The 20,266-nt window shown below is 35.1% G+C and overlaps 2 protein-coding genes and 2 long non-coding RNA genes across 4 annotated transcripts; 1 reads left to right on the forward strand and 3 right to left on the reverse strand.

Moving 5' to 3' along the window:
- Positions 1-780: 780 nt before the first annotated feature.
- Positions 781-1,791, reverse strand: LOC124436659 (gigaxonin-like). The gene is made up of 2 exons (XM_046986630.1): positions 1,277-1,791; positions 781-1,156 (listed from the first exon to the last, which is right to left on the reverse strand). Exons 1-2 carry the CDS (start codon positions 1,761-1,763, stop codon positions 1,044-1,046), a joined length of 600 nt encoding a protein of 199 aa, XP_046842586.1. The 5' UTR covers positions 1,764-1,791; the 3' UTR covers positions 781-1,043.
- Positions 1,768-7,288, reverse strand: LOC124436078. Its single transcript, XM_046986006.1, has 4 exons — positions 7,200-7,288; positions 5,911-5,970; positions 1,828-2,910; positions 1,768-1,780 (listed from the first exon to the last, which is right to left on the reverse strand). The coding sequence occupies exons 3-4, from the start codon at positions 2,856-2,858 to the stop codon at positions 1,768-1,770; spliced, it is 1,044 nt and encodes a 347-aa protein (XP_046841962.1). The 5' UTR covers positions 2,859-2,910; positions 5,911-5,970; positions 7,200-7,288.
- A 967-nt stretch (positions 7,289-8,255) lies between these two features.
- On the forward strand, positions 8,256-9,047 carry LOC124437516. Its single transcript, XR_006945749.1, has 2 exons — positions 8,256-8,294; positions 8,893-9,047. It is a non-coding gene; the product is annotated as an uncharacterized LOC124437516 (long non-coding RNA).
- Positions 9,048-11,713: 2,666 nt separating this feature from the next.
- Positions 11,714-19,640, reverse strand: LOC124437506. Its single transcript, XR_006945738.1, has 10 exons — positions 19,435-19,640; positions 18,326-18,674; positions 15,218-15,321; positions 14,723-14,832; positions 14,361-14,428; positions 13,522-13,680; positions 13,114-13,224; positions 12,975-13,027; positions 12,106-12,356; positions 11,714-12,011 (listed from the first exon to the last, which is right to left on the reverse strand). It is a non-coding gene; the product is annotated as an uncharacterized LOC124437506 (long non-coding RNA).
- Positions 19,641-20,266: the final 626 nt, after the last annotated feature.

A 20,266-nucleotide genomic window follows, 5' to 3' on the forward strand; every position in this document is an offset into this window, starting at 1 on the left:
AGAAGAAATTTGGATTAGCACAAAAAGTAACAAAGTATACGACACTTCCTAAAATGCATGGGGAGACATTGTTCTTAGCATTTCACTTATTAGTTTACACTTGTTTAGATTGGGGCAGGTAGACAGGGATGGCTTTATTCTTTAAAGTTATGCTTAACTGTCTCAATGAAGTACCATGCATTATAATAACAAATATCAAAACAAATACTATACCCTTCATTTATAAAGAAATATCAGCCTCCTGTGTTTTCCTACAAATTTTTCAACCACCTCATTATGCAACACCTGTGGTTCCTCTTTTTGTACAATGATATCTTTGTGAATAAATATTCTACACAAAGAACTAAGCCGTCCTTGACCCATTCCATTCCTCAAATAGGTTTTTAACCTTTTTACCTTTTGAGTTTGAAGATTAAAGCCAGCTGGTTCACACGAGTGAAATAAGGATAAGCACAAGCGTAGACAAAAGATAAAACAAAGATAATCAATAAAGCATGTGACATAAGCATCGACATAAGCGCAGGCATAATGAAAAAATTCAAGCATAAGCTAAGAGAAGAACAAAAGAAGAACAAAAAGAGATTTAAAGAAAATCCCAATGTGTTTGTCTTTAGAGCAAAATCTAGAGCAATAGAAACAAAAGAGAAATTAATTACAAACTGATTGTCTTCACAACATTTCGCATGTGTAAGATAATTAGTAGATTTTTGAAAGTGTGGTGGATGGTAAACTGGGAAATACAGCATTTTGCAACTACGAAAAATATTTTAAGTAAAGTAATTTTTACCATGGAAAACTTGTATTTTATTGGTCAATAAACTGCAATTAAACAAGGACAAGAAAATAGGTGTAAACTATCCTTTAAAAAACAAACTTATTTATATACAAAAGACATTCATCTATTTCAGAAATTTGTCAAAATTGTAAATGATTATATGAGCTTTTGAACTATACATTTTAAATTTTACAAATTTATCATCCAATGTAGTCCAAATGAACATTGATGAGTTATAACGTTCCATAACTTAATAAAATTTCGTGTCTTACACATACTTTTGTTCAAAAGGTAAAACTTCAGCAATACCTCTACTTCGTGGTTCATTCGTTGAAGGAAGATATGTCCATGAAGAACTACTTCCCATTTCGAAACACTCTACTGATTTAAGATTTTCATATTTATCATTCCAACCTCCCATGACAACAATTGTATCACCAGTTATAACTGCACAACAACTATATCTCTTTTCCAACATGGATGGTAAGACTGTAATTTTACCTTTTTTGATGTCATAAATGTTAACACTGTTCAACTTTTCTCTTCCATCATAACCTCCAAGAAGAACAACTTGATCTCTCCATTGAACTGTTGCCATTCCATACAATGTATGAGGTAATGGGGGCATTTCCTTAAAAGTAAGAGTCATTGGATCAAACTCCAAAACACTGGACAAAACTTTGACATCTTTTCCCAATCCTCCAAAAATAAGAACTTTGTCATCAACAACAACAGCTCCATGGTTCCTACGTGGTTCAGGCATATGACACAACTCTTTCAAAACATAATATTTTGTACCTGTAATCTTTATTTCACTGATCAAATCTGATGGTTCTTCATCACAAACATTTTCAACGGATATTCGTCCTCCAATGAGAAAGATTTGTTGTTTACAAACAACAGTTTGATGACCACTATATTCATAAAAAAGGTTTGTACGAAATTTTCTCCATGTTAAAGGTAACTGTTTTATATTCAATGTCTCCATTGAGTCACAGTAATATCCTCCAAAAACAAATAAATTATTATTATAAATAAATGATAAAGCACACATGTGTTCATTTTCCATTGATGCAATCTCAAACCATTTCTTCTCCTTCCATGAAAAAATTTCAACACTCTTTTTGTCGCCTCCAGCAACCAAAATATCACTTCTTAATAAATCCATAACTAATTTCACTGGTGATGTCAATATTGGAGCAAAATGTTCATTTATAGTCATCTTGTCCAAAAGTTCAAATATCATGGTTTTCATTTTTTTCATTTCTTGGGAAGATTCAATCACATTTTTAAACCAAGACTCGACAGGGAATTCATTGCGCCAGTCCTGTATTGGATTAAACATTTTTCCATCTCCAAGTTCAATACTTGGCCAAGTTGATAAATGATCATAATTGTTGTTGATCATTGCAATGAACTGATATAAATGATGGTTGAGAAGAATGACGGACTTCATGTTTTCCATTCTTTGGGATCTTTTGAACATCGCTCTCATGCCACCACCGATAAAAATAGAGAACATTTGACGAACACCGTCCAATTCATGCAGCCTTTTTATATAAGATAAACATAAATCAATGACAATCTCCTGATGCTCCGGACATTCAAAAATTTGTGCCATGATCTTAACAAAATCGGCAAATATTCTGTCCTCCAAGCTTAAATTTTTGTTGTTGAAAGCTCTTGTTGCTTCTTCACGAGATTTTCTAAATCGATCCTTTGCCATTTTAAAAACCTTTGAATGTTGTATTGCACGGGAAAGATCATACCTGATGGTGATGGCAGTACAAGTTGCCTGAGACTCATCATTATTACTTGCTTCTTCACATTCTCTATCATTTTCTACTTCGTCAATGCATTTAAAAAGTAGAAGAAATCCTTCCTCCAAGTAGTTCAAACTGGAGCAAAGGTCTATTTTCGAAAGATTATCTAGCTTTGTTTTGATGTCGTGTAAATCTCGTATGATAAGTTGACGAAATACTTCATTACCAACGTCACCGTTTTCTAGCCAGTTTGCTGCAGCATCTCGGGCTTTGTTCGTAAAAATTTTAACGAGAGAGAGCAGTAAGTTATCAAGAGGCATGGCGTTTTGATGATTTGTACTCGTAGAGCTTGAGTATAAATCTACTGCGTCTCTGTCAATAGCAAAAACATTAGTAAAATTAGCTGTATTGTATGAATACTCGATTCAAATAAAATGCTTTATTTCTTTTAAAATATCAGCCAGTCATAATAATATATATTAATATGTTTACAGTAACGATTTACAAAATTTTCCATAAATCAGATTTCTACCTTCGCAATAAATTTTTGCAAATTACGAGGGGAAAAGAAGAAATCAAAAATGAGAGAAAAATGAAGGAAATATTAAAATACGAACAAAAACCAAATAAAACTTAATGCTCCTGCTATGTTGTTGATTTAATAATAGTTTACCGGCGATTTTTGCGATTTAGCGATCACTTTTGACAAGCGTGAAACTAAACTGACCGAACGAGATCTTTTAAAAACTAGAGCACCATTCCTACAAAACTATCCTAGATCTATCTCTGCAGTAAGGTTTTACAAAGAGTAGACGATATTTATAGTCCACTATTTAGTCCCGTTATTACATCGATTCTGTATCGTTTGTGTGTGTTTGAAGACATGAAAATTGATGTGTGTAGCGACTTGTAAAGTGTATTTATTAGCTAATATTAAATATGACTCAAAGTCTACATTGTCAAGTGACGAAAGTAAAAAAGCGACAACGAGGGAAATACATCGAAGTGAGAGCTTTTAAAAGAGAAGGGAAGTTTATTCAAATTAGGATAAATAACAATAATGAGGGAAATTCTGTGTGGAAACCGTAACCATTTTTCTGGCTGATTCTGCTCTAGTTTATTAATTTTGCATCTATATTATATATTGTATTTGTTGTTACAATAGTTTGTGTCGATCAGTACGTCGTGCTTTAATTTATAAGACTAAACTCAATTTGACCTTTTCAACAGAATTCATTCAATGATATTTAGTGCAGCTTGTGCTTACGTTTTATTGATAACGTTGACAATCTTCTGTTTGTTGAATGACCTTTGCAAGGTTAGGGAAATTTTCTATATTTTATAAAGCAATTTATTGCAAGGTTAACCCTACCACACACTGGTGAACTTGCCGCGCGTACTTGTTATTCGTTACAAATGTGATCGACAAAATTTCCTAGTGTGCGCGGAAGTATTGAACAACATTTGTCATTCGTGACAGATGAGTTAAATATCAAACGCGTTTACAACTATTCACAACTACATTGATTAATATAATAAATATACTTCTAGCATTCCAGAAAAACCTTAAAAAACAATCTCTTTTCCGGTTCCCTGGACTAAAGTCTGAGCAAAAGAAGTGGTAGCATGGGATTGAGAAGGACAGTTGTGACTATTGAACTGAAATTACATGGGAGCGCTACCTGTAATACAAAAAACAAATAGTTTTTTTAAAGGCGTGATTATATCCCAGACTCATTTTTGGCAATCTTTTCTTAAAAAATAGTGAGTAAATTTTTACAAGATAGATGGTCATTGGTTTTTTAATAACAAAATCATACGGGGCGAAGATTTCCAAACTAGCATATTACGATATACAAAAACCTTAAAATGGTTTTGTCAGTGAGTCATTAAAGTCATTGACTGTAAAACAATCACCAAAAATTTGATGATCACCAAAAATTTGAATGTTTATGCTGCGTCTAAGAATGTGCATTAGGTTCAATTTATTTCACTATGTGAGATATTAATTAGTCACTTTTACTAAAGCAATATTCTACCAAACAGGGGCGGATCTAGGATTTTTCAAACATCAGTCATAAAACGTCGAAGGCGCTCCGCACCTGGGGGGGGTCTGAGGCATTCTCCCCTGAGAAATTTTGAATTTCAGAGCCTTGAAAATGCCATTTTCAGCGTTTTAGAGCAATACAAAATGTATTTGTGGGCATCGTTTTTGCGTAAAAACAACACATTTTGCTTACGTTTTTTTCAAAAAAAAAAAAGAAGTGAACAATACTTGAATGTTTTGCCAAATATTTAGGCTCATTATCATGCCAAATATATGGCTCATTAGCATGTCTAGGAACGTAAAATTTATTTTACAATAATGCTATTCAAAAACAGATATAGTCTTTAAAAATTTTTACCAAGTTGTCAGGCATAGACCCCCCTAGAGACCCCCATTCAAACCTCTATGTAATGAGTTTAGCTAAGTTAGAAATTTGGTACTACAAGTAACAGTTCATAGATATAGAAAAGCTCAGACTTCAAGCCATGCAAGTTTATTGTAACCCTTTACCCATCTCTACATCAGTGCCAGCAAATTTACCTTTTGAGAAAAAACTTAAAATTTTTTTCTGCCAAAGGTTAAGCAAAAATTATCATACGTGTCGCATATAAACCAATCACAACTTTACGACAAGTACTAACGAACATAAAGGACAAAGAACAACCCAACGAACGACAAGGTGCAGTTTACAAAATAAATTGCTCCGACTGCCACGCCTCCTACATCGGGGAAACTGGCAGGAACTTAAACATAAGACTTACTGAGCACAAACGAGCTACTAAGAAACAAGGCAAAACTAATCACATTGCCGAAGACCACCGAATCACTAAGCACAACATTGACTGGGACTCGGCAAAATGCATCACTTACAGTACTGACTATAGACAACGGCTTACATTAGAAAGTTGGTACACCAACTTGGAACAAACCCCCCTGAACAGATCACAGCAATTACCGGCACCTTACAAACGACTTATTCACAATACAAACAAACGATCAACTAAAAACATTACAATTCAAACTAATTCATAATGACAATACACAATTGACACCCACACATTACAACTAAAAACGTCACACCTAAATCACACATCACAATAAAATATTTCACTTCACACTAATCCACAATGACAATACACATTTCCTGTACACAGAATACAATGACGTAGGAACCAGATAACAAATACGGCTAACCTGACGTTTACTCCTCATTTGACTCTGAAGATGACTACCGCTAAGGTTGTCGAAACGTCAGTCTACAACAACAAAAACAGTCCTTCTCAGGACTTCATTAACCTGGACGATCATCAATTACAAACATATACCTTCCCAAATTCAGTAAGATTAATAACGACGGAACCAACTACATGATGTGTTTGCTTTTGCTTGATAATAAAGAAATTGGAATGTTAAATAATTGCTTGATTTTAATAATGTGCTGTTTTTAATGTAAAATATTGAATTCTGTTCACACTCAATAGAACATGAAATGCAAATTTCTTGTTTTAGCTATAACTGAAGTAAACACAAAGTCGTTTTGACTTGGAAGCTTTATGCCAATAAACCTTTCACAATTTACCATTATTTATTTCAATTATTGAGCATCCTGGCTTACATACAAACTAACTGAAATAATCTTAAAGGAAGACGGGGCAGCCAGCGTTTTACAAGTAAGATAGCTCAAAAGTTAAAAATTTATAATTTAAGTTAAGAAAATCAATAAACAGAGCTTCTCTAAAATTGTCAGCGTTCCAACTTTGAAACGTGGTCAATGAAGTTTTGTCATTTTGTAAACTTTTGATCCGGATAAACAAATAATCTGATTAGAGTCATGAGAAGCAAGTAAACGTTGTGGGGCTCAAGATTTTAGGGCAGTCTTTAATATAAAAGGGAATTTCGGTTATTAATCGCGAAGTCTCTAATTTTGAAAAATTTTGTCACATCTCAGTAATAAGAGATAATTCAAAATTGATAGCGTTTGGACTTGACAGTTCATCATGCAAAGTTTTGTCATTTTGTGAACTTTTGACGCAAACAAATATTTTATATAGTCTATCTTACAAGAAGTTGAACAATTATAGACCAGAAAAAAAATCACGTGTACTATCACGTGAACAAATGAGCTTTTCACTCCAAGTAGGCGCAATTTCTAATGCCATACCTAGTAAAACGTTTTTATGTCATCATCTGTGTTAGGAATAAGATAAATAGATAAATGACTATATAAATGAGGAAAAAAATCTACTTGGTAAAAGCCATGTTAGATAAAATTAAAATTATTGCACATGTATTCATAACTGAAATTCTGTGACGTATCATAGTTTTCATTCATTTTGTTGATTTTTAGCCCTGCCGTACCAATGATATTTGAAAAGACTAATGAAATTAATTGTTGGTGACAACGCAAGAAGGGTCAGTACTTTGAAATGAAAAATTATGTAATGTGCTATTGGTAAAATCCCACCAAAATCAACAGACGTATCAATATAAAACATATGAAGTGCGAATTCCATTACGAAAATAGCATTCAGGTTTTTTGTGACAAATATAACAAAATTCTAGACATAAGAACAAACAATAACACTATGATGGGTGAACTTTATAGTCAACATACCTTCACAAATTCAGAAAGATTAATAACGACGGAACCAACTACTTGATGTGTTTGCTTTTGCTTGATAATAAAGAAATTGGAATGTTCAATAAATGCTTGAATTTAATCACCTGCTGTTTTCATTGTAAAATATTGAATTCTGTTCATGTCCAATTGAATGTGAAATGCAAATTTTTTATTTTAGCTATGACTGATGTAAACACAAAGAAGTTTTGACTTGGAAGCTTTATGCCAATAAACCGTTCATAATTTACTATTATTTATTTCAATTATTGAACATCCTGACTTACATACAAACTAACTAAAATAACCATAAAGGAAGACGGGGCAACCAGCCTTTTACAAGTAAGACAGCTCAAAAAATAAAGATTTATAATTTAGGAAGTTAAGAAAATCGATGAAACAGAAATTCTCGAAAATAGTTGGCGTTCCAACTTTGAAACGTGGTCAATGAAGTTTTGTCATTTTGTGAACTTTTGATCCGAATAAACAAATAATCTGATCAGGGGCGTGAGAAGCAAGTAGAAGTTGTGGGGCTCAAGATTTTAGGGCAGTCTTTATTAAAAAAGGGAATTTCAGTGATTAATCTCGAAGTCTCTAATTTGGAAAATTTTGTCACATCTCAGTAATAAGAGATAATTGAAAATCGATAGCGTTTGGACTTGACAGTTCATCATGCAAAGTTTTGTCATTTTGTGAACTTTTGACGCAAACAAATATTTTAAATAGTCTATCTTACAACAAGTTGAACAATTATAGACCAAAATAAAATCTCGTGTACTATCACCTTGAAGAAGCGAGCTTTTCACTCCAAGTAGGAGCAATTTCTAAAGACATACATAGCAAAACGTTTTTATGTCATCATCTGTTTTAGGAATAAGACAAATAGATAGATGTCTATATGAATGAGGAAAAAAATTCTACTTGGTAAAAGCCATGTTAGATAAAATTAAAATTATTACACATAATGTAATCATAACTGAAATTCTGTGACGTATCATAATTTTTATTCATTTTGTTGATTTTCTAGCCTTGCCGTACCAATGATATTTAAAAAGACCAGTGAAATTAATTGTTGGTGATAATGGAAGAAAGGTCAATATTTTGAATGATGAATTATCCAATTTGTTGTTGTGTAAATCCCATTAAAATCAACGGATATATCAATATAAAACGTATGAAGTGCGAATTCCACCACGAAAATGACATTCAGGTTTTTTGTGACAAATACAATGGATCTTCTCAGTAGAAATACCCCTTCTCCGTACAAATAGACCTTCTCCGTAGAAATAGACCTTCTCCGTAGAAATCGCCCTTCTCCGTAGAAATGGACCTTCTCCGTGGAAATAGACCTTCGTAGAAATGGACCTTCTCCTTAGAAATGGACCTTCTCCGTGGAAATAGACTTTCTCCGTACAAATAGACTTTCTCCGTACAAATGAAAATTCTCCGTAGAAATAGCAAATACCGGCTCTAGATGTCAAATAAATCAAATTCTAACAATTCAAAATGGCGGCGGAAACCACAAAGTAAAACTTGTATAGCGAAAGTGAGGCCTTTAAATGGCGCGTTTTTGTAGCGAATGTGGCACGAAATTTGCTAATGAGGCAGCAAAATACTGTCATAACTGCGGAAAGGAATTTTCATTTAGAAAAATACTTCAATTAATACATTTCTTGCTTTCAATTTGTAGAATTTCCACAAAATGCCTGTCACCATGAACAAGATTGTATTGAATACTATTTTCAACTGGTATACAAGTATCATGACATCACCAATTTATTAAAAACATATCATGGTATTAAGATGTGTGTCCGCTCATTAAAAAGAAAACTACAAAAATATAACTTGAAGAAAAGAAATCTCAACTTTGATGAGCAATATCTCAGGAATATTATAAAAACAGAAATGGAAGGAGCTGGAAAACTTTCTGGTTACAGTAAAATTTGGCATCTACTTCGAATAAATTATCATTTACATGCCCCACGGAGTGTTGTGGCTAGAGTTGTCCATGAACTAAATCCCCAGGCCAGTAATGAAAGAAAGGGAAATAAACTTAAACAGCGAAAGTACTTGTCTTATGGCCCTAATCACTGTTGGCATATTGATGGTAAATTTCAGTTTACTTGAATATGTTAAATTTTTTTGTCTATTTCATGGTGCATACCAGTGGTAGGAGCCAAGGGAAAAACACCTCCAAATGTCATTTACATAGGTTATGTATTGTTTCATAATACCAACATTTTCAAGGTTCATATATGAAGCTTTAGTGTAGGAAATATAGAGGGGGGGGGGAGAGTTTACTCTTTACCTTATCAGCACAACTGATGCATAGATTTTTGTAAATTAATATGAGTTCCATACAGGATATGATAAGCTCAAACCCTTTGGCTTCCCTATACATGCAGCAATTGCTGGCTTTAGTAGGAAGGTTTTGTGGTTGGATATATGCAAGTCAAACAACTCTCCAAAAGAGCCAACAAAATTGTATTTGGATTGTGTGATCGAACATGGTGGATGCCCCTTGTTAACTCGTTCAGATTATGGAACAGAGAATGGTGATATTGCAGCCATTCAATGTTATTTTCATGATGATGAGAATGCTCATAAATATGGAACATCCACTAGAAACCAAAGGATTGAAAACTGGTAGTCACATTTTCGTAAGTCTTGTAGTGGTAAGTAGGATCTATAACAACAATATTAGAAATATGTAAGACGCAGTAACTTTATAAATTAAAAAAGCTGGCGTGAAAAGTTAGTGATAGTAGTTGTAGGTTAATTGTGATCATAACTTTAACTTTTGCAGATTGGTTGAATAACTTTTTCAAGGATTTACGGGATAGCGGATCAGTGAACTTTGAAAGCGCACTACACAGACAGTGCTTATGGTTCTGTTTCCAAGATGTAAATCAAGCATCATTAAACAAAATGAAAGCGTACTGGAATACGCATTGCATTAGGTTATCTCGCCATGAAACCACTCCAGGAGTTCCTGATTTATTTTTTTATTTACCAAAAGATTCTGGGGGTGTTAACTGTCTTGTTAGGGTCAGTCAAGATAAAATTGATGAAATGAAATTGCGTCACTTCAAAGACAGCAATGACGAAAGTTCATATCAGGAATACTTTCAGTACGTTATGGATCACGAAGGTGTCAGATATCCAGACAGTCCTAAGGAGGCCTTAGATTTGTTTTGCTATTTAACGGAAAAAGCTGGAACTGAAGATTCCTTTTGTGATGAAATTTAATGTTCATTACATATGCCAAAATGCATTGCTCTTTTGTAACAAGAGCTTTAGTGTACTAACATGAAAGATTGATAACATGCTTCAAATTGGATTCATTGTTACCTAACGCTTTTTAACAAAACAATTAAATATGAACTTAACTAATAACTAATAATGCAGTTGTTACCATTAAAAATTATGAATTTTTTTATGGTTAACTCTCCCGTTGATTGCTATTCCCCCGTAAATGATAAAATACAATTATCATTATTAAATGAAACCAAATCCTTTGCCTCTTTTAGTTGGTTGTAACTATCTCTATAATGAACAGGCAATGTAATGCTTAGATCACAAGTTGAAGCAGTTGGCCGACACTTGCACCCTTCTGTACATCCATGCTTGAATTTAACCGTTATGGGTTTTGGTAATCCTAATGGTAGAAGTTGCTCGCATCCAGTTATGAATTTGTGCAACATGCACAAGGTGTTAGTGGCATGCGTCCCTAGAAAAAACCCCAATCGATTCAAATTTCAAATCTCATTTTGAACTTATAAAATTCGTCAGGCAGTGGTATTAAATGCAATCGGGCAAGTATGTCACTCAAGTTATCAATTATAAAACTGATCAATTTATGGAATTCTAATATTGAGTTCAGAGTTTAAATGAAATGGCATTTTTTTCAAATTGTGAACAGGAGTAGAATATTGGAAGATCTTTTTTTACATTCTACATCAAGTATGTTGTATTTGCAACACAGCAGATATATCTTGGAAAGCATTGGAATCCTGCCAGAAATCGAGAAAGAATTTATAAACATCAACTTCTGCCATTTTGCAATTGCTTCCTTCTTCACTAAATTCAGCTGTCATCCCATCTAACAACTGATCGGCAGAGGCAAAAAAAAGAACACTCCGCAACAAATAGTGCCTTCATTGCTGCCTTTTCTTCTTTCAATTTCTTTAATCACATTGAACAAACCTAATCCAATCATAAGCTGGTCCAGCATAAGCAGGAAACGTGAAAAATCGTTCATTACAATTGCTCTAAAAAATGGCAACAGTGCATTAGAAACTTCACTCATTAAAACTCATTCCTAAACAAAAAAATGGCAGGAATTCGTGAGAGTGTCGGGGACCACGTATTATCTTAACTTAAAAGTCAAACATCAAATACAATTTATTAACAGTGTCTGGGATGGTTTAATATGTACTTTATTGAAAATATGAAATTGAAAATTACTTTCGTTTAGTTAAAGTTCTTATTAAAGATTGTCGTGCTCAAATGGTAGTAAAAATCATATAAGAGTAAAACTCTGAGATCGTATTTTTCACAATCACTAAGCCATGTTAAAGTCAAACAAAAAGAAGTTGGCCCTTAAAGGGTTAATGACTTACACTATGCAGAACTTGTAAATCATTTCGTTTTTAAAGATTTAAACATAGCGTACCTTAAGATGTTTTTAGCAGATTGCAATGATTCTCTTGATGGCACTCCCATGTAGTGAATCTGTTGCAAAACATGCAACATGGCGTCTTCTTGCAACACTCTTTGTAAGTGTTCGTCGGTTGAACAATTTGCAATCTGTACGCCGATAAAAATTAATTTCACAAAACACTTAGAATTCATGACCGTCATAAACATTGTTTTAACATGAAAGAATGCTTTTCAGTTTTACCTTCTCTATAGCTTCAACAAGCGTAATATCCTTTACTTCTGGAATCCATGCTTCAGTTGTCATACTTGAAATACCTTCAGTCATATACGCATAAACTTTGTCTTAAAAGAAACACGGTGCTGGTCCACCTTGCACAATTGAACTAGCCATCAGTTGACCTACTACTTTGAACTTGTTACCCCCAAGCGCTGCCATGTCAAGTAAAGGCATCCCATTATTAAACATTTGTTGTTGAATAATTTGAAGTACTTCTACAAATATAATACAAAAATTTTAGTGAGTAATATAACAACAGCAACAAATAGGCAAATTGATTCATTTTATTTGCAGGTCTGGTAAGCAACTGAAACATGTATACCAGAAAAAAATTCACGACGAGGTTCACCATCATCAATTGCAGGCTCTCCAACAAATGTTACTTTCAGTAACTGCTTGTTATTGAACCATTGTTTCTTTGAAATTTCCAAATAGTCTTTGAAAACTGATTTTTGCCTCACATTAGTTCGGATTTTAATAGGGTTCGCATGTTCAGCAAGCACACCTATCAAATCTTTCATCTTCATTTTCATTTCGACCGGATTCACATTACTATCATCACATGTTTCAGAAAAATCATCATTTTTGATAGATGTAACAAAAAGATCATCTTTTATTGATCCATTTGGGTCTATCCAATTGTCAGCACAAATGTCTGCATGTGCCTCAATTTCATTAATGAATAAAAATTTTGAAGCGTTCATGTCTAAGCGAATATTACAATCGTGATGACCTTACATTAGTTGAAACATGAACGTATTAAAAATCGGTTAAATTTAAGACATCGGGAAATTCAAAAGTCGTCACGTGACATGCAATTAACGAACACTTACGACATGCGCGTAAACTTCATCACAGAGAACTGGGACGCTGTATTTTTCAGCAACTGTAAGAAAATAAGACCAATATGAATGCACGAAGTTTGTTGGTCAAATCGGCGGAAAAAACTTGTACATGTCTTGAGATATTTACTGTTTAAAACTTCTTCCAAATGTTCTCTTTTGTACACAGAGCCATAAGCTTTCTTCTCTCGTCAATAAGTGAAGCCATATCGTCCAAATCGGCTTCCCAACTAATTTGAGGCTGAAAATTATAAATAATTATTATTCTCTTGAACATAAAGTCCAAATCAACACTTAAGGTTTGTTTGTAGGGAATCCTTTCAACTACTGACTGTTTGACTTCATTGAAGAATAAATTGGAAAAGTCGTTGATTTCCACTATCACAATCTGAACATAATTAGAATATTCTTAAATCACCATTATCATGATTAATAGAACAGTCTTTAATCCTCATTATCATAATTAGATCTTAATTTTAACAGTCTTTAATCTTAAACAGTAACGTAAACTCAAGATCTTTAATTTGTACGAACTTACAAAGAGCTTATAAGATCGTGCTTCAATCCTCCTCGATCCACAGATCAATTTGTAAAGAGAGAAACCAAGTCTTGGAATTAGGATGTTATCACCATGATAAACTAGGGCGTTTAATGCTATCTCGATTGCTCCAGAGCAACCGCTGGCCAACACAACATCCTGTAAAGAAAGCAACATAAACATAGAAGTATAGGCGTTTTTATAGAATTATTTGTGTAAAAACTCCGGAATCTCTCATTTTGTTAAAGTCGGGTTAGGGCCGTTGCCCGTCAGTAGGACCTCAAGGTATGTCCTAAACCTTGAAAAACATTTTATGTAGGAGCATACGTTACTTGCATTCACCCCCCGGTAATTTGAATGGTGAGACTGAAACACTTAAATCTTAAATGAACTTTGTTCCTTATTGAAAACTTATTGAGAGGAAGGGAGAGTGGTGTGGTGAGAGAAGTGTATTCAACAAGGATGCTATAACCCTGTGTAAATTAAAAATCGTTGCTTAAGAACATTACTCACTGCAAATGATATAACGAGATGAAACACAAGAAAACAGCCACATTTTGGTTAACCATTGTCAATGAGTTGTATTTTAAAGAAATATACAATGAAATGCCAAAACTTGGTGGTGGGGTAGAAAGAGGGGAGAGGATGAAAAGTTAGATTTTTCTGCCTTCATAAGAAGGAGTCCTTCATGTTAAAGTAGACATCAATAAAGCTGCTTGAAGTAAAATTAGAGACGATGGCTTTAGGAAAACGAACATGTTAACATGAATTTCTCCCAAGTACTCTATCAATATCACTATCAACAAGTGTCCCTATAGTTATGGAGCAGGAATATGTACCTCAGCATCCACGATGTATTCAGGTGTTGAACTGTATTTTGAAACGGCATTTCGTGCCTCTTTGCATCCTACAAAAACAAATACAGATGATTGTATATGACTGGAATAGTGGAACACACACAGTGTGTATCAAAACAACAGCAATCCTTTCATTTGTGAAGCAAACACTGACAATTATCATACCATTCTTTCCACACTCCTCAAATCATAATACAAATTCTAAATTCGTACGTCATGTAAGCTAGAACAACGCAGCGAAATTCCACTTTACGTGGTACTATCAATCAGTTCCATTACAAATGGTTCAAGTAGCCACAGAGCAACGAATATTTATCGTGTTTGGTTACAGTAAGAGAACTTACACTGTTTACTAGTCGACTATATTGAAAAAGTCTTTGAAGACTGCACAAATTTCAGCTACTGTCCAATGCAAATCCCGAATAAGAAACTCCTTTAAATTGTGTTCAGCCACCTAGGGGATAATTTACTGCTGAATAGTGCAAGTTGTAAACATCTTGTGATTTTGAATTCATTACAAAGTCATCGTCAGAAAATTGGAATATTTTGTGATGTCTAAATGTTGAAGAATTTTATACACCCTTTGTATTACAAAAAGAATCAATCTTTTTGAAAAAGTGTTCTTTAACTGGACTTATTTGTTCCAAAAGGTTAAAATAAAGTCTAACTATTGTTATCATTTTAAAAAAAAGAATTGGCAAGAACTATTTTTCACCATTATTTTGCTAGAAGATTCTGCTTGGAATCCAATTTGTTAAATGATATTTTGAAGATTAATTTCCCAGGGGGGTTAGGGTCCAGGGGTGATTGAAGCACTCAAAGCAATTGATGTAACTAACCATGAGCTGGCTTGTAGCAGTTGTCCTTTCATGACTTTATTGCGCACAGAGCGCTCAAACACATTCTTCACTTGGTAGTAGGTTGCCAAAAACTGTGGGATCACCTGGAATATAAAAAATATTCTCATTGATAACTCAGTCATGCAAGGTTTTTGGAAGATTATCTTGAAACAATTTGGCTCCAAAGGGGTTTCCGCCGAACCCAGATAATGCTATTGAAACTTGGTCATCTTTGAATTAACTTTCCAGATTAAATATTAGTTTTCGTACAATCTGTGCAAAGTGCTGATTCACTGTTCTCAAACTTCACACTAACGATGGGAATGTATTTTGAATATAATATTTTAACACTTTAATAAGATATTTACAGTGTTTTTCACGATTTTACGTTCCAAGCGTTGGTTCTTCGCGATACGGAATGATTAAATTGATCTCGTTAAGATTACTGACAACCGTTAATCCTAGAACTGCGTTTTCGAACTTTATTGCCTTCTGCATTACGACTCTAATTCATCAAATTTGTAGGACTAGTTCATACAACAATAACGTCAATTTTTCCGTACTCCCTAACCAACGCTTGCAAGCTATATTTATGTATAATTATTCGGAAATGGTTTTGGGCGTTTACAAATGACTTGCAACTTTGCCATTCCGTTTTTACCTACATTCTACCGCAATGACGCATTGCGGTGAGGAAGTGTTCTCTTAACATGACTATAGTATTTTACATCATTTTAATAATATCCGTTATATCTTATAATCTATAATAAGACACAGTCACATGCTACATAATTTGACATGACAATTTACAACACACTCCCCATCTTGATTAGTCCCACTAATCAAGCATAATCCGTGTCTTCCATACAGAATCAAGAGCAGCGGTTCTCTTGCGTCTACCCTAATGTTTTGCCTCCCTTCTTCTCAGTCATTTTTTATTCTCTTTTTGCTCACATTCTCTCTCGTCGTGCTTTAACTCGGTAAAAAAGAGCTTTTGGACGGGACAATTGAGGTGAATGACTTTACCGTTCTTAACTAGCCTGACCTTAGCGCCTCTTACCACCTTATCTCTCCCTAAAAACAATTCCTCTATTACACCTGTCTTCCAATTTCCTCTTTTGACATTATCCTCATAAACAGTCACGACATCTCCCTTCTCTACTACCCTAATGGCATTGTCCTTGTCCTGCTTATGAAACTCTCTTAAACCAACCAAATACTCTTTACGCCACCTATTCCAGAAATGCATTTTTCTCTTACTCAAAAACTGATACCGTTGTTTAAAGTAACCCTCATCAGACTCCTCTTCACCAGACCCTTCGTCTGGCATGGACAACAACCTTCTTCCCGTCACCAAATGCGACGGAGTTAGTGGTTCACTACCCAGCTCGTCGTACGTATAAGTCAATGACCTAGAATTTAATGTTGCCTCAACTTCTACCATCACTGTCAGAAGTTCGTCAAATGTCAACCTAGCATTTCCAAATACCTTCTTCAAGCACCTCTTCACTGACTAACCATCCATTAAAAAAATCCACCCCACCAGGGAGCTCTTTCTAGATTGAATTTCCACTCTATCCTATTGTTTCCCAAATACCCTTGCACACTTGCATTATTATAGAGGTTTTCTAAAGTCTTGACTGTTGCTTTGAATGTTTTTGCATTGTCTGATACCATTAATGATGGGGTCCCCCTTCTATCTGAAAATCGTCTAAGACATCTCATGAATTCATCCGCAGACAAATCTTTAACTAGGTCTAAATGTAAGGCCCTAGTTACGCAACAGGAAAACAATGCGATGTATACTTTGTCTGTCCCCCCCTGATGTATTTTTCACATATAGTGGTCCAGCAAAATCTACCCCTGTTTTCAAAAATGGTTCCGCTTGCTGTAGTCTGAATGCCTGAAGATTTGCTTTGTTAGGTCTATTATATGGTTTACCCTTTAATTTCTTACACACGACACATTTGTTGAGAATTGATTTTACCTTCTGTCTGCTTTGTGGAATCCAGAACCTTGACCTTATCTCTGCTAAAGTTGCCCTAATTCCGCTATGATTTACCTTTTTGTGGCAATGCTCAACTATTAATTCCGTCATTCGACCTTCCTTTGGTAATAAGATTGGAAACTTTGTTTCCTCTTTCAAGTCTGTTTCTGCTAGCCTACCCTGACATTTTAGTAACCCCTCATCTTCTACTACCTTGAGTTGTACCTCTAACTGCTTGAACTTATCCTCCTTCTTTAGCCTGTCTTGTGAAGTCTTCAACTAAAGTTTTTCTGCTTTACTTATCTCCTGACTCCCTAATTCCGTGAAGGTTAAATCTTCATGCTTCCCTTTGATCCTAGCGATCAAATTCCTGACAAATCGTGTGACCCATGCCGTTACACGGAACAATTTCTCAACCCTACTGTACCTCTCTATAGAGATCACGTTCTGAATACCTATTTCTTTGTTAGTATCTACTACTAATAGTGCCGTTCGCTTTTCTTCTTCTTTACTCTCCCCAGTTACGCCTACCTCTGATTGCGGCCATTCTCTTTCTACGCTACTCAGCACCTTGGTACTGTCCATCAAAGTGATTGCTCTTGTATCTTCGACGCAAACACTCCCTTGCTTCCTAAATCAGTGGCAGTTTCCATTCCTGGACAATGTCCCCACTTGTCCTTCTGTGTTTTTGCTAAGATTTCATTTACTCTATGTCTAACAAACTGTTTCCACTCACCGCGATTCTGAATCCAGTATAATACTGTAATACTATCTAAACAGTACCTTGCTTCTATTTTCCCTACTTGGCCTACTAAAGCTTTCCGCAAAGATTCCATTAACTTTGCTAACACCAGCGTGGACATTAGTTCTAAGCGCGGTATAGTAAGCTTCTTCAGCGGCGCAACTCTATTTTTTGCTGTTAACAATTTCACAAAGACTCCAACACTCGTGCGACAAACAAAACATACTAGCGCGCAATACGCCTCCTCACTTGCATCACCAAACCTGTGAAGTTCAAAAGATTGAATTTGCCCTTCACACCACTATAGATGCATCTATTTAGCTTAATAGTCTTAACACGGTTTAGATCTTCAATCCATTCAGTGTATAGACTGGCGTACTTTCCGCTTATTTCGTCATCCCAATCAATCTTTTCTACGCACAACTGTTAAAACAAGATTTCCATCAAAACTAATACGCAGCTAATTAATCCTAACGGATCAAATATCTTTGCTAGTGCACTCAGCAGGTTTCGTTTAGTTGCCTTCTTGTCACCCACGTCTCCTACAAACTTTCAGCCTTCTCTTCGTCCTTTTTTCCTTTCTCACATATAGACACATGATGACCCTCCCCACTTTATCAAGCACTGTATGAAAAGTTCATTCGCATCGCGCGAATTTCGCGATAATGATGTTGATTGCATCAACAATAGCAACGATGATTTCTGCGTTAGGAGCTCATCAGACAAAACTAAATGGTATAAAATCAATCTTAGTGTTCCAAAGTGTAGTTGTGATTCGTGGAGAAAAACGCAATTTCTCTGTAAACACATGTGCGCAATTTTCAATACCTTTGATGAATAGAATTTCACAGCCCTCCCACAACACTATGGAAACAGCGTTTTCATAGCATTGGACAATGGCTTAAACCAAGAAGAAAATGAAAAAAGAGAAAGCACGAAGAGACTGATAATGAAAACAAGAACAATGCAGAGATTGCGAGCATACTTATGACGTAATAGTACAAGAGATTGAAAGAAGACGTGAAACAAAGGAAAACAAAATTAATACAAAAAAATCTTGCGAACTAAAGGAAACTACAGAAACGCGAAATTTATTGCTGGAGAAGTTGAGCCTTGTTCGAAATCAGGCATTCACCGTCAACGAGCTAAAACCTTTGCAAGAAGCGCTTGACTACGCAAATAAAATTCACGAAATCTTAAATGGAAATTGCCCAGTCAGTGAAGGTTTGCCAATTAGAAATAGTCCAACAAAAAAGCGTTTGAAAGTAACAAGTGTGAAGTATCATCAAGTATTTCATAAAAAATTGCCTTTTTGTCGCAAAAAGAAGCATGCTAATAACTATATCACAACAATGATCCCAAGAAAGAACTGAAGTACCGCCAATCAACAACTTGCAACAACAAGAAAGGTCAGTGATTCATTGCAAAACGAGCTGAAATTATGAATGTATCTTGATGCACTATGTTTTTAAATAATATAGCACCTACACTGATACTTGCAAACAGTCGACATACAATTCATGTTTCTGACTCCAAGACAACAAATAAATACATTTACAGAAAGACAGTGTCTTGGGGATACTGTGCTGGATTTTGTCCTGTGAATGTATCAACAGTAAATCTTTGGTCACTTGTCAGTCCAAAAGACATAACTGAAAAAGAATTAAAAATTATTGAAAAAGAAGTCACCACATTCAAACCTAGTTGGCCGACTGACTCTGTAAAGGCTGAAACACACTGTGCAGTCGCTTTGGTCGCGCGACTAAAGTGAATTGATGCGCGCGCGTTAGTCGCTTGAACGTCAGAAACACACATGCAAAAGCGAGCATGCGACCAAATCGCGACTATCAACATGGCGTCTAGTCATCAGGCTAAGTTACTAGCATCTGTTTGCATTTTGTACGAGCTGAAAGAGGTTGAAAAACGGAAAAAAATGATAAAATGAATAGGTGGTGGGTTCGTCAATTAAACAGGCAAAGGAGAGCACAAGGAGATTTCTGCACTTGGTTCAAGAACTAAGAACCGATGAGGAGCAGTTTAATCTGTATTTTCGTATGAGCCCTCAAATATTTGATGAGTTGCTGGCTTTGGTTGGTCCATCTCTTTGTAGGCAAGATACTCAAATGAGGCAATCAGTTGGACCTGCTGAAAGACTAGCAATCACATTAAGAAGATTGGCTACAGGTGATAGCCCACAGTCTATAGCATTTGCTTATCGTCGTGGGGCTAGCACAGTTCGCGAGGTTGTTTACGATACGTGTAATGCACTTTGGAGAGTTCTTGTTCCCACATACATGAAGGCTCCTTCGCAACCTAGTGA

Source organism: Xenia sp. Carnegie-2017, unplaced genomic scaffold (assembly GCF_021976095.1).
Source record: "Xenia sp. Carnegie-2017 unplaced genomic scaffold, XeniaSp_v1 HiC_scaffold_16, whole genome shotgun sequence".
NCBI classification, from domain to species: Eukaryota; Metazoa; Cnidaria; class Anthozoa; order Malacalcyonacea; family Xeniidae; genus Xenia; species Xenia sp. Carnegie-2017.